This window comes from Mugil cephalus, chromosome 6, assembly GCF_022458985.1.
Source record: "Mugil cephalus isolate CIBA_MC_2020 chromosome 6, CIBA_Mcephalus_1.1, whole genome shotgun sequence".
NCBI classification, from domain to species: domain Eukaryota; kingdom Metazoa; phylum Chordata; class Actinopteri; order Mugiliformes; family Mugilidae; genus Mugil; species Mugil cephalus.
Genome location: NC_061775.1, coordinates 21645662 through 21660784, shown reverse-complemented (window position 1 = coordinate 21660784; position 15123 = coordinate 21645662). Strand labels below are relative to the sequence as shown.

The 15123-nt window shown below is 39.8% G+C and overlaps 1 protein-coding gene and 1 long non-coding RNA gene across 2 annotated transcripts in view; one reads left to right on the top strand and one right to left on the bottom strand.

The window, feature by feature from the left end:
* Positions 1-791: 791 nt before the first annotated feature.
* Positions 792-10878, bottom strand: efcab7 (EF-hand calcium binding domain 7). The gene is made up of 13 exons (XM_047587070.1): positions 10530-10878; positions 9654-9865; positions 9451-9537; positions 8893-9100; positions 7004-7125; positions 3931-4072; positions 3565-3674; positions 3183-3346; positions 2871-3004; positions 2627-2775; positions 2296-2505; positions 1470-1577; positions 792-1312 (listed from the first exon to the last, which is right to left on the bottom strand). The coding sequence occupies exons 1-13, from the start codon at positions 10657-10659 to the stop codon at positions 1232-1234; spliced, it is 1857 nt and encodes a 618-aa protein (XP_047443026.1). The 5' UTR covers positions 10660-10878; the 3' UTR covers positions 792-1231.
* A 235-nt stretch (positions 10879-11113) lies between these two features.
* LOC125008852 overlaps positions 11114-15123 on the top strand; it is a 29128-nt gene continuing 25118 nt past the window's right edge. Inside the window, exons 1-3 of the long non-coding RNA XR_007112919.1 lie at positions 11114-11217; positions 11822-11887; positions 12443-12504. This is a non-coding gene — a long non-coding RNA (uncharacterized LOC125008852). The remainder of the gene's footprint in view (positions 11218-11821; positions 11888-12442; positions 12505-15123) is intronic.

Genomic DNA, 15123 nt, shown 5'->3' with positions numbered 1-15123 from the left:
GTTAGCTGCCTCTACCGTTTCAGCAGAGAAAGTCAAAGGGCAAATAATGGCCGACGGAGTTAAAAATAGGGGGTCAAGAGTGAACTCAACTAGAAAGGCCAAGGGCAAATAAAGTTTAGACCTGAGCGCAATGCAAAGGAATGCATTTCACTGCCAGCCCCAACCCCCCACAGCCCCATACTGTATTAAGAGTATGGAGACCAAAGGCTGCACACAGATTTCATGCAATGCTAGCAGAGACTTCAAGATCTCAGACACAATCCTTGACCTCAATATGAAAAGCATACTCAACAAGCATTGACATTGTGTGTGTTACAGGCCCATTTATTTAAACATCTCCCATGTTTAATGTGAAGTGTTAACTACATACCAGGACTAGATGTTCTGAGACGTCAGAGAAAATAATTAAAAACAAAGAAATTCACAATTCTTTCTCTGACCTGAATGGTGTTGAATAATGCTGTGTTGAATATATCTCAAACTAATGAAATGTTTCCCAGCATCCAGCAGATACATACTGCATCTAGTGTGTTGACTTTCCAGGAAAGGTAATTTGAGCTGCCAACGCTACATGATCATAAGAAACAGTGAAACTTTATTTGATGTTTTTCTTATTGAACTACAATTGGGCATCCAAAAGCTTAAAAGTCAGAAAAGTGTGTCATAGCAACACTGGTTGACAACTAGTGTTGTATAAGTATTAAAATGACAACTATAAATACTATAAAAACTACATGCAAATATATATATTTTTTTAAGTTTTCCTTGTGAGATTACATAATTATACTGTATATTGTAACATAATGAATATTTTTATTGGAAAATAAAATGTGTAAGCGCTCTATAACATAATTATTAGGTAATTTGGACGTTTAGAACCAACATCTTGCAAAATTACAAAGGCACATTCAAGAAAGAGTAAACTAAAGGAAACTAAAGCTAAAAGAAAGGCAACTTGACTGATGTTACACCACCACTCTTCTTAGCTTAGTTTTTAGAAAAACTACTCTACAACAAGAGGAAAACAGTACCATACACTGTGTGGTTTAAAGTACTGTCATCCAGTTCTATCCGGACTATCATGTAACAAATTACAACATTTACATTCATGATACAGTGCGAGTGCATATAGACCCTTAATTACCTCATATAAAACCTTGTTGACTAAAGTTTAGCACATGAGTCTTTAACATGATAACATGCACCAGCTGTCTATTCTGGAGGTACCACTTTACATGCTGGGTAGTATGGTCTCCACACAGTTGTAAGTCCAGTCTTGTTTCTCACTGATGGGTAGGACGTGTTGACACACCTAGCAGAAATCATACGCATATTGTCATTATCATCAGTCATTCAATGCCACAATAAAACAGTAAAGTTTTTTTGCTGTTGCTTTTTTTATTTAATGTGAATCATTTTTTCCTAAATATAAATGTATTGCAAAGAAAACACAGTAATAAACCTGTTACCATCTTAGTCCGGGCTGGTACTTCCACAGCAAACACAGACATGCCTCTGCTGCTGCAGCAGTTCCTGCTCTGCTCATTATTCACATGCACTGTCACTTTCTGGTTTGTCTGCAAAACAAAGAGTATCACTTAACATTGTTTTACCCGCAATCCAGTGCCTAAGTTTAAACTGAATGAGCAGGAAGGTGTCCTTACTCATAAATAAAAGCCTATTTTTAATAACAATAAAAAAATGTATGCGATAATCTGCAGTTTACCTCATAGAAAAACTGGAATAAAAACAAATAAACCCACACACTGTCATGATAACCAGGTACACTGTTTCTCATGTTCAGAAGTTCCATTGTATCACCGGCTCATTCTTTCAGAGTAGCGCTTGTTGCTATGAGAATGGATAGCACCTCTGCATATCAATTACAAATGAATTGAATGGTCTCTAGCGACCATGGAGTGTAGCTGTTGACTGCTTCTTACAACACCGTAAGAAGTCTAAGGCTGAGGCGCTGTGCTCTAAACACACATTACATGAAATTTAGTTAATTGAGCTATTTGTTACTCATTTTATTACTTTTCTGATGATTACTGGCATACAATGTTCATCAATTATTTCATACATTCATACATAGTTGAACTATATTCCCTCTCGTTGCCATTAGGATGCATGACAAATTAAAAATTAGATTGTATTCACTTGACCTCTCTTTGCAGTACAGTTAAACACTGATGAATGACAATTTGTAGTTTTAAAAAATTGTAGTCTTTACTAATCAGAACAAACCTCTGCCTGTACAGTAAGACCATGATATCACTGAGTTTGTTTATCTACCTTGTTGGTTATGAGCGAGGAGATCCTGTGCTCTCCTCTGTAGGTGTAGATGAAGACGTTGTCGTGTCCCCTCACTGCTTTTGCTCCAGTCCTAGCTGTGATGGACTTCTGGAGGGCCTGGTTCAGAAGTCTGGGCCCAGAGTCCAGTCTGAGTGGTTGGATGGATGGTGGAGTGTCTTCACAGTACACATCTATCTGAAATGGACAAGCCTGACAGGAAGGGAAAGACTTATTTTTTTTCTACTGCAACATCAAACCATTTGACACATCGGCTGGCGTCTGCATACGTAAAAGCGTTTGCTTTTACGCGTAATCAGATGCACAAACCCACCTCTACTAGCTCCAGACTGCGGTTGTAGCCCATGGCTTCCATAGTGACCCATAGGTCGGCGGGGTCTCCGTCTTTCTCCGTGGCCTCCATCAGGTTCAGCTCCTTGAACCCCTGTTGCGTCAGCTGGTTCTTTCTCATATCGAAGTTTTCTGCCCACGTAAAGCAATGAAAATCACAATGGACCACTCACCCTCCAATTCGCTTAACACGATTCTTTTGAAAACAGATTTCATGGGATGATTACCTTTGCAGATGGCCCAGGCATCCTTGTCACACTTCTCTCCAGTGGTCCTCAGCTCGAAGAAATTGTACTCCTCCAGACTGAGTAAGCCGTTACCATCCAGGTCTATGACCTCAAAGATGTCAGACAGCACCTCCCTGTGGCAGAAACATAGAAACACAAAGAAATGTCAACAGCAGAGGACACGACGGAGGCATCGTCACTTCATTCGCGTGTCCTCTTTCCACCCACATATCCATCCATTCATCTTCTGTTAAATTAAACATTGCTACTGTGTATTCATACCCTACTGACAATAGACCGAGGCTGGTTTACCTGAGCTCCCTTGTAAGGTCGAGTTCTCCAGAGTCAGTCCTGTACACCAGCTCCACAGATTTATTAGAAAGGCTCTTTTTGCTCCTTTTCTTTAATCGGCAGCCACTGGTGAAGGGAAGCAGGTGGTACGTCCCAGCATTCAGTTCTCCTTTCCAAACGTACTTCTGCAGGAGTAAAGGAGTGGCAAAGTAAACTAAAAAAAACACGGAGCATATCCTGGAATACTTTACAAACAAGTTTCAGTTTCACAGTGTCAGAAAGAACTTCGGTCCCATAATCAAGGTTCTCTAGCAGATTTCATATGCCACTCAGGGGTTTATATCAGTACGCTGAACTCCTGAATATATCATAAATGCACATCTCTTAACAGATATAAACATACTTCTTTGTCTTTTGACTCGGTGAAACAGACTAAAGTTGAGTCCTCTCTGGTCTCCCCAGCTGACATGACAAACAGAGCCGTGTCCACCGTCATCCACGGTGAAGAGCCTTCTGAAAGACAGACCACATGCATGATACAGGCCAGATTCTGTTAAGAATCAAATAGGCTAAACCTATGCAATATTTTGTCTGATATGAAAATGTTAAAAGATCAAAATTACTGCAAACTCTGATCTGTTGATCTAAACTGTAGACTTGTGGCAAAAAATAAAGCCTTAGTCGGCTCTTCGTTTACATTTTCTAAAATCTACTGGAAAGAAATGTATAAAATAAATGCATCGTTCAATAAACAGCTTAAGTAACCAACCTGATGTGCGGCTGAGGCTGAGCGGTTGGATAGTAAGGTAGACGCTGGTTGTCTGTGGGACATGTAGCTGGTACTGCAGAGAGCCGATACTTCCATCATCCTCTAAAAAGAAGCATCCTTTCATATAACTGTGGTGCCACTCCTGGGAAACAGTGGAAAACAATTCTTGTTAATTAACATACTAGTCATAGTCACACAACTTGATATAACGTGGCTAATAAACCAGCAGAATAAGCGTTTCTTAGTCCCAGAACACAGGCCTTCAACAGGGGGCCCACGACCCCTAGGGGGTCTGTGAGTGTACTGCATGAATCCAACATATTTTAGTGAATGGATGAATTGAGATTATCATTCAGTCAGCACATCACTCACTCAGCGATACAGGAGCTGTCTAATCAGTGCACAGTTTCACACAGAGCACCACACTAGACCTGTCAATCTAATCCTCCTGTACACAGCAGGCCCCGCCCCTATTGCTGCTGATCCAATCATGAGGCCGCATATTACATTCACTGTCCCTACTACATTTAACTATGATTAAAGGTAAAGGTATGCATGTTTATGGTAGTTTCACAGCCACCGTACTGTTGCACGTTTGATATTTGAACCTGGGTATTATTTGAATAGCTTAATATTGAATGTAAAATTATAATAATAATGTATATTTATAAATAGCACTGGCACATGCTTAATATAATGTAAGAACACATATCTCTCCATCAGTTTGGGGGTCCTTGGCCTGAAAAATGTTGAAGACCCCTGAACTAGAATATGTTGTTTTCTATTTTAAAACACTACTGTAAACCCTGTCATGTGTGCTCTCTGTTCATATCCAGACGCAGTAATCGCAACAAACCATTTTGCTGTCTGACAACAAAATGCATTAATTCATTCAACAGAAACCAAAACTAATTTGCAGTTCCTATTAAAAGCAGGATTGATCTTGTGACGGGGGGGAAAGTATATTTTGGCATGAAAAAGTGAATTAAGCAGCCAGTCATAACAGCGGAGCTGCTCCCGTGATTAACAGAAACTGCCATCGTGATAATTACCACTCCCACTCTTGAAGGGGGCATATTCATTATAACACGGCGGCGTGAAAACACATGTCATACACATGCTGATCCAGAGGAGGGCAGGAGTGTCATGCCGTGTTTCTGCTGCGGCCTGGAGTAAATCTCTCTCTTCGACCCGATACGGCAAATTGGAGTCCATTTAACTTTGATAAATACAGCCTTTTCAATCTTGGGCGAGCGGTCATTCAAAACCACCAAGAGGCTACTTTGGCAATATTTATGAATCCTAATATTTCTCTCATTTTGAAATCCTGTTGTTCCTTCGTCTGGCAGCACAACTGAAATGAGGTAATAATTTGAAATTGGGAACCGGAACATCAACACGAGGAAGTTTTCATTCCACTCATTGGAGACACATTAAATGAAAACACAGTTGGTGTGGACACACAGTAAGAGGACATTGAGGGCCAAGCAAGTCTGGAATAGGCTATATATCCTTTTAGTGGACAAATAAATCACAGAGTTAAACAAAGAAAGTACCATAAAGACGGAGCATGTCACACCTTTAGAGAAAAGCCATTTTCTCACCGTATTTATCTTGGGCTGTGAGAGGCATAAAAGATCAAACCATAACACTTCAGTGGTTTGTCCAGACAATATTAAATGAGGGAAAATGCCATGGGCACCCATCCACTGCTTAAAGACATCAGAATTAATGCCCCCGTAGAGAGAGGGTCAGCCTGCAGACTAATACAGCTGCTGTCACCTGCTCCGGCCACAGCTGTGATTTACTGTTTCACAGAGGGTCGCAGGACTCGGACTCAGCCACAAACACGGCGACACAAGCACATTAAAACCGTAACCTTTTCCTCTTAATTCTAACCTTTACATAAAGAAAAATGTAGAGAGTGAATGAGAATAATCCTTATTGTGTGTGTGCTCTCTCCACTCATGAAGACGTATTTGCATTTCACAATGCACACGCCGATACACACACACACAACGTTACAAAAGCACACCCACCCGCCCACCACCTCACAATTATCAGCCCGTGGCGATATAGGAGCCAATATAGCGAGCAGAACTTCCCTCAGAGGTAATCTCCAGGCGCACATTCTTTCAACTCGACGACGCCTGGCCCTTTCCAATCTCAGCGCGACGCTTGGACTTGCCGGGAGACGGAGCGGGAATAAGGGGGGGGCTGTTATTTTTATTTATTTATTTATTTACTTTTCTCCTTGCTGCAAAGCAAACCAGCTGAGGTTAAGCCACAAAGAGCGAAAACAAAGAGCGTGGGATCAATACGGTGTATATCTATCCACCGCGTGACAGTGACTCTGGGCGAGCGGGGTGGCGCAGCAAAGTCCTTCTAATAATGGGGACCTTCACGAGAGACCGCGTACTAAGATTTTCCACTTTGGTCAGTGATGGTGGATCTTTAAGATTTGTAATTTAACATGCTGCTTATAGAAAATAATAAGCGTGCACTTTAAACCACGTAATGGATAAATGGATATTTTCCTAGAAGACAAAACGCTACTAAAATGTGAGTTATGATTTTACTACTGGGATGATGTTGTTACATTGTTTAGTGTATGAAAGTAGTTTTTTAAAACACTCTGTGCTCAGGCTTGTTCCAGTGAATCCCACGGATACTTGATCAGCTTTGGATCTGGTGAATTTGGAGGCCAGGTCAACACCTTGTGCTGTTTTTCTTGTTTTTCGAGCTGTTCCAGGACTAAAAGTTTCCCAGCGCAACATTGTATTGTAACAAGATGGTCAATGTTATTTACTTCCCCTGTCAGTGGTTTTAATGTTGTGGCTAATCAGTGTTTTTTTCTAGACGTTCTTAACAATTCCTCAATTATTCAATTAATCAATTCTCAATTCATTTTGATAGCCAGTTAATTACGTTAGCTCTTTAATCATAGTAAAATGCTAAATTATTCTCTGGTCCCGAGATTCAACTTGCTTAAAGGCAAGAGCGATTTCTGAAAGGCAGGTTTTATACCTGTTAATTAGTTAATGATTACGTAAAGCTGTAAAGTCAAAATCACCTGTAAATCCGGAGGCTCTGGGATTTTGCCGGCCTTTGCGTTGCTGGATGTCATCGTGACTGAGTTCGAGAGGGACGACCGTCTGCTGCGAGCGGAAGGAGGACGGGAGGACGATCGGGAGTCTGAGAGAAAACACACAAATGGAAATATGAAATCTCTCACAGAAAGGAATTCAAAAAAAAAAAAAAAAAAGTAAAAAAAACATTGCAGAAAATTAAACAAATCTGGATTTACTTCATGATCAAATACATGTAGTCGTTCCCTCTCCCCAAACAGTAAACACACTCGAGGGAGACATGAGGTGCACAACATAACTGACACTGTAATACGTCTGGTAAGAACTTCAAGTTCAAGAGAAAATGGATACTTTTCATTTGGGTTGAAAGAACGTGTGATCTCAAGTTCAGGCTCCGATTAATTAATTATAGATGCAGTTTAAATCACATATGGCATAACAGCACCCTTTCGAATCCATTATCTCGCACAACTTTTTTCCTTGAACACTAATTGAAGCCAGAAAATATCAATTCACTAATGAGGGCTCTGATTGTCTCTAAGCCTGGGAAATCAAGATGAAAAGTAATGTGATAGGCTTGTAAGCAAATTACCACGGCGCAGAAATAAATAGACACACTGTCATGGTATTTGTCATGGATCTGCTTCGTATTGACGGCAGTATTTTAATCTAGAGAACGCAGCTGGAGCTGTTGTGTGAACGTGGACAAAGATGCGCCTAAAAAAGCCTTTGTGTGAGTTTATGACAGAATCAACGTTAGCGTACTGTCTGAGCGCTAGCAGGCAGAGATCAGAGGAGCACGGTGACACAAACAGAGTATACATGTTTACTCTCATCAATTATTTGTGAAAAATCCGCCAGAATTACCCATGTGCAATATAGTTAAAATATATCTCTCAGGGTAAGACTACAGATTGGTCTTACCCTGAGAAATGTGCGACCAGATGAGCAGACAAAACTGTTTTTGAGCTCCAAGAATAACCCATTCAACATGTGCGATCACGCAGCATCTCATGTCAGGGCCTTGTTAAAATGTAACGGGTATAAATCAATACATGGGAGAGGCACAATAATGTGATAATCCTGACTACTATCTGGGAGCTCATTTGTTTTTGCAGCGGTGGTCGACGGGGCCTCCTCTCTAATCCCTCATCATCTCCCCAGCGAGAAGTGGTGGAATCCTCCAAATCAATAACATGAACATGGACTGACCACTTAAATCAACCCCATCTGTCTTCCCTCTGTGGGCCCTGTCTCTGGCACGCACATCCTGCATGTCTGCTTTTCTAACAACAAGGTGGTTTCAAAGGGGGAAAAACTACAATTTTTACATCTGCTTTTAAAAAGGGTAAGTGGTCCGTATTCTGCATGTCTGCAACAAAAAAAAAACAAAACAAAAGCCTTACCAGATGCAAGTTCAAGCAAGAAAAACATATATGGTGCTTTAATTCCATGCTTAAAATGCAAGATTTTTCTTCAGAGAAGACAGAGTTTTTATCAATCTTTTAATGGCAGAAATGATTACCCAAATCAAAACACTTTGCAGTCTCCTCCTTCCAAACAAACTGCCCTAATTGTGCAGCTACGATGATGTATGGACTGTCTGGGTGAGGTGATTTGTCACAGTAAGAGTGAAAAAAAATCGATCAATAACCGCACTATTATTTATTCATCAAAACTAATCGGCGAGGCGTACTGGGGGTGTCGGTGTGAATGGGTGTGCATCCAAATATGAGAATCTAGAGTATCAGTACGCGGCTTCCAAGGGTCTTCACTGAATACATCACAGATCTTTTTAAACTAAAAACCTTCTTTTAAAATTCAGATATCATCTTTTACGTTTGATTATGCAAGAAAACAAACAACGTTGCACCTTTCTTAAGCGCTGTGTCGGATTCTGCCCGTTGAGTCGCTGCCGCCGCTGCTGCTGCTGACGATGATGATGCTGATGACACGGAGCTCTTCGGAGGGCTGTACGACTGACTGCCAAAGTTCTGTCTCTTCAGCTTGGCGTCAGCCTCGAGCCTCTCCAGCGCCGCCACCTGACACTGCTCTGCTGTAGACGCGAGCAATCTGCAAAACTGACAGCGACGGGAAAGTGGCGGCAAGAGGACGACACATGAGCAATGTTTCGAGGCCACAAAGAGAGGCACAGATGCTTCTGAATGGAGGGAACGCTGAGAAATCAGAACGTGACGTTTTAATTTTCCGTGCCAGTTTGTGTTGTTCATTCATGGGGGGAAACAAATGAGACAGCGGAGAGGACGCTGTATTTTTTAACAGTGATTTTTTTAACGAACGACGGAAGGCTGAAACACACAGTTTTAAAGACTCGCACAATAACTTGTATATACAGTACTGTGAATGCAGTGTATACAGAAATATGCTAACAGGATAAGTATAAGTCAAGTTCATTCTTGTCTCAACTTACTTCTGCGTACTCCAGTTTGCCGTCCTTGTTGATGTCAGCTAACGAGAAAATTGCACTGACCTCTTCAGTTGTCATTTTCTCTCCTCTCTGCAAGATTAAATATGATTACACTAACTTAAAGGAAGTAGAGCATTATTTTTTCAAACGAGGATATATTACAATACGTAAAGTTTTGTTGCAAATCAGTGTCTTCAGTTACTCACAGTGGTTAGGGCCTTCTCCAGCTCACTGTGTGTGATGTAGCCATCGCCGTTGACGTCCATCTTTTTGAACGCTCTCATCAGCTCAGTCTCCTCCGTCTTCTTCTCACACTTGAGAATCTCACAGAAGTCATCAAAGTTGAGTTTGGACGTTCTTGCAGTCCAGTATTTGTTGAGGGTAGCATGGGATGGATTTCTGCCAGCCTGCTGGAGAACTGAATGGGTGATGGGGAAAAAAACGTCAAATCTACAAGTAGCAGAGAAAGAGCATAACAAGCAACAGCAACGCGGCACCCTAATACAGTACTGGTGACTAGAATCTCAAAACTTTCACAATTAACGTCAAGGTTTAAAAAAGAATTTTATATTGTAGAAGCACTTTGCATATTCCAACAGAAACTGGTATATTTTCATGAATTACTCTGTCAATGAGAATGTTAAATTCAGGATGACTTCCTCGATATCTTTTTTGATTGTTATTATTAAACTGCATTATTCCGTTTCATCACAGCTTGTGAGGAATCCTATAAAGAATGGTCATTATCCACCATCAAGCATTTTAAGACGTAAAAGTCAGTATTTTCAGTAACGTTACATACGGAGACAACATAAAACAAAGCACTGGGCACATTCATTACATTCACCTAAGCTTGATTTTAATTTGATTCCAGGGACTTAACATATAAATCTGGAAATTAAAGCCAAAGCTCCTCGTGACTCAATGCGCTGTTTAGGAAGGTTTATTGTGTATTCACTATCAACCCCGTACCTCTCTCTTTGAGCTCTATGTTATAAAACTGAGATATATGTTATAAGGCGAGCTAACGTATGGCTAGCTATCAAATTAATAAGTCATTAAACAGTGCCATTACAGCTTACCGCGACATAGCTGTTGTTTCGAAGTGATGTTTGTCAAACTAGATCTAAACACGGCCAGGTACGCTGCTCTGCACTGCACGTAGAAGGCTTCGTCATCTTCAGAAGGACGAGGCGACTCCCGAAAAGACATCTTTGGAAAGAAGAAGGTGTCCACCTGGTTACCGTTAGCTTGGTTTCTCCAGCTTAAAACACAAGACGGAAGCCAAACATGGCAGCTAACTTAATTATTTTACTTCCGCTTCATCATCACACCCGAACAAACACACCAAACGGCATTTAACGCATTTTATTGAATCTGGTTCGCGTTGGCAGTGACATTTGTCAAACACCGTTGCTGTCGCTTGCCTGTTGCTAGGTAAACAAAAAGCCAGCTGTGCGCATCAAAAAGAACACGATAGAAACAAACATTATCTGTTCCGTTTACTATTAAAACTAATGTCACACTATATCGAACTCTACCGGTGATTAATATATACACATTTAATTTATATGTATTTGGAATGTAAAGAAGAATTTGTAAATGTTTTATACGCCGTCTGAGCCATTACTGTGAAAGGGATAAACCCGGAACTGTATATATGAGAGCACGTGTTTCACACGAACTGTTTGAATGACGGAAAAGCGCCAGCTTCAAGTGCTGGCAAACAAATGTGGGATCAGTGAGGTGGCGTTAAACTCTTAAAATGCTGTAAGTATTGTTCGTTTATCCTTTTTATTTTGAGTATCGATTACCACATGTTTGTGTATTTCAACTAATCACATAATAATTATAATACACAATACGCATACAAATACAGGTTTCCTCAAAAGGTCTGTAATCAGGTAGTATATCTTCTCTTCATTGGCGTTATACTCGCTGTGGTATCATTGCTACAGATAATATGTGTGTCTCTTATATCTTTCTGCGGAAATACATGAAATGCAAAAGCTGGAATAAAATGCTGCTGTATGTTCACACTCCACTTAAATATTCTATACTTAATTGTTGTCATTTTATGACGCAATTACTTTTTATAGGTCAGTGGAAACTATTTCACTGAAATTTAAAAAAAAAACGAGAATTGCTTCAATTGTTTAGATACTTCCTTAATGAATACAGTATTTTGCTTTTTGCTGCAATGTCAGAAGAGCTCTGAGACTAGAGACAATATCAGTTTTGAATACTTATAACCTACTTAACATGATGCATTTTAATCTCTCTGTAAACTGATTTCTTTGTATATGTGTGTGATTTTGTTTGCCTGTGCTGAATCTTTTTGTTGTTGTTGTTGTTTTGTTTGTTTGTTTGTTAGCTTCTGAAATCCCTGCACCTACAGAAAACCTCTCTCTTCTGACTAGGGCTGCAAGTTCTCAAACAGGTATGTTAACAAATACTAGCACATGTCTCTGAAAACATTGCTTTTATCATGGAAAACAAAATGTCAGGAACTACAAGTCCCAAAGGCGATGATTTGAATAGAAAAAGCACAAGTTATTCATTTGGGCGGGGAGTTGGTGAACTTGATGTGAAATAACTAAACTCTTGAAGACTCACAAATAGAAAAAGTATACTGTTAGTGTACCTGTGAGCCAAGGCTGTGCTGTGCACAGTGACCTTGTTCTGCATAAATGACGATTTAAAAATCGACTAACTTAACATTTAAAGATTTGATCCTTTCACTTTCTGTCAATAACAGTTAAGATGAAGCACTGCCACGTTTAAGTGCTCCATTCTCAGGCTATCCTAAACATGATGCACATCTGTGCAGGGTTCTTTTAAACTGTATTGATTTGTCGCTGTGGAAGTAAACCGCTGTAAAATGTAGATTTTGCGTGGTAAATATTGTAGCCTCATTGTCAGTGCACAAACAGGCACTCAGATATACTGTACGCGTGAAGACTAGATTATTAAATTTGTGTTGCTCACTCAACAGGAAACGGCAAAGTCACTGCAGGTGAACCAGAAGTGACACGACTGGAAAAGTGAGTACCTACAGTAAGTCGAGGCTTTCACGTTTCCCTTTTTTTTTTTTTTTTATCAGCCTGTTAAATTGAAGTTGCAAATTATTATTTTTTTTTCACTGCCAACTGTCAACACATGAAGAGCTAAAGTCTGCATAAAACCAAGAGTTATAGTGAACTCCCTTTTATGAGTTGCCATATTTCAATTGCCACACTTTCCTGATGGTCATAATGACGTATCAGAATTTAATGACAGGAGACGCGGAATGACGGAGATCCATCACTGGCCAAATTATCAGTGATTTACATAGCACTAAAAATAGTTGTATAAGAGTCGCTTAACACAAGAACCATTTCCTTAGCCAAGGCAGACATTTGGTATCTGGCCCATCCATCAAGACAAGCATTAGTTTTTAATTTTATAGTGCCATCACTAATGTGTTACAGGAACTCGGTTTACAGTACATTCATAACACTCACTTGATTTTGTCATATTCGGGTCATTTGGAGCACACCGGTTATTTAACTTGTTATAAATTTGATTTGATTTGCAGAAACGGTGGAAACCTCCATTGCCAAAGTAAAAATGAATTAACTTCTAAACCAATAAAATGCAAAAGTAGCTAAATAATTAGATCAACTTCCCTTTAGTTATAGACGGTCAAAGACAATTGTAATTTTGAAATAAAGTTCTCAAATGATTTTATTTTTTTACAGACTCAAGCAATTACTTTCTCTTAATCCATTAATTACTCAGCGTATAATAGACAATAGGGTGAGTCGGGCATTTCTTCAGCAGAAACTTTCTTGTTCCTCTCCCATTGGCTTTGACCTCAATGGACTCCTTGGGATCTGAACTGGACCGATCGGTGGACGCATTCATCAGCTCCAGGAAAGAGCTCGAGGAAATATTCGCAAAAAAGACTTTCTCCTTGGGTCTTAAATCTTTAGAATAGGCGGAAATGTCTCTGTCTCCATCATATCTTCAGATGGAGAGATGATGTTTTTTATTACGCACTGAATATTCTCTCGTGACATGGCTTTTCATTTTAGAATAGCTGCTTGCACGGCCGTGCATTATTTCTTTGTTCACTTATTTCCACTGCAGCCTTCCTCCTTTGCCCGCTGCATCCTGTGCATTGCTGTTTATTTTCTGTATATTAATTAGTCAGCAGAGGGCAGCAGCGAACAAGGACGGTTCTCTTTTCTAGATGTTGTGCAGAGTTGGAGCTTTAGGCATACAGAGAATACGTACACAATGTGCCTTTCACTGTTAAACATGATTGTGTCAGAAAATCGGGTCAAAACTGAGGTTGAAAGACTTATTTGTTCCATGTTTACGGACTTGAAGCAGTGGGAAACGCCTTGAGATTTTATCATCTGTTTGTAGGAGATATTGCATCAAAAACTGTCGTACTCTGCTTTATATTTGTCGCCACTTTTAAAATGATTTCAACATCCAGAACAGAATGACACACCTTAAGAATGGGTTAAAATCATTTATCTGATTTGAAAGATATTAAACCAAAAAGCAGAAGACAGGTAAGGGTTTCTTGTTTGTTTGTTTTGTTTTTAATGTTTAATGTGTTATCATTTTTGATAGTCAAAAGCTGTAAGGTCATATGCTAAGTGCAGCTAAGGGTTGAATAATATCACAAGATTTTACTGAAGATTACAACTTCCAAATGTTTGAAGAATAAAATGTAAAAAGAGCGCTACTCTGATTTTGGACTATATTACTTATTCCCACTGGAAGTTACAGTGCAGGTTGTATACTTTTCTTGGCTGAACTGAACTTTGTGGTGACACTATTTTTCAATGGCAGCCTCCAACAATGTTTTCTTTTTCCTTTTTTTTTTTGTTAGATCTGTAAAGGATTAAGAGAAAACATTTTCGGTTCAGTTGTTTGGTTGTCTTTGGAACGAGAAGAACCACAACTATAAAATAGTCATGAGGCCGTTTAATTCCTAAGGACATCCCTCTGTGCTGCGACTGCCCTGTTTGTTTCCCTTATTCCTGCATCTCCTTTACTATTTAACATCAACACCATCAATGGACGCCTGTTTGAATCGTACAGACAATCGTGTGCTCTGCGACCTTTGGAGAAAAACAACATTTTGTTCTGGTTACACAAACAAGTCAATGAGTAGATTTCCTAGGGAAAGAATTAATTTGATTATTTTAGGCACATATTGTGCCTGCAGCAGAGCAATTCTTGTGATTCAATCATACAATGGGGACTTGTGGAAAATGAATAGGGGGCATTGTCAGGAAGCGAGCTTGTTTTCCGATAAGGTTGTTAGAAATTATTTTAATTTGTTCCAGTAAGGGGGCCAAACATACATGATACATTGTGGATGCACACCCCAGGAATGTCACATTTTTGTCACATGGTGGATGCGTGAAATTTATCAGCTTTGCATAAACCTCCTTACAACAACACACTTCACAATGTCAAGGCAGATAGCTGAGGGAGAGAATCGGCCCTCTATGTGTATTGAGACACACATTTTAAGTAAACAAACTGTTATTCAAAGCTACTGAAGAGCTCTGGCCTATATCTGCTGGGAGCATAAAATCCAGACAGATGAAGTTGATGGTATCTTGATGCATGACTCGGCTCGAGTGTAAAATGTTTGTTCAGATTTGCTGA

Bases quoted from the DNA above. Each gene is read 5' to 3' on its own strand.
- efcab7 (XM_047587070.1), bottom strand. From the start codon at position 10,659: ATGTCTTTTCGGGAGTCGCCTCGTCCTTCTGAAGATGACGAAGCCTTC. The intron at 9,101-9,450 runs GTAAGTTGAGAC...CGTCGCTGTCAG, and splicing joins GCAAACTGGAGTACGCAGAA to TTTTGCAGATTGCTCGCGTC. The intron at 7,126-8,892 runs GTGCAACGTTGT...GTTTTCTCTCAG, and splicing joins CGACACAGCGCTTAAGAAAG to ACTCCCGATCGTCCTCCCGT.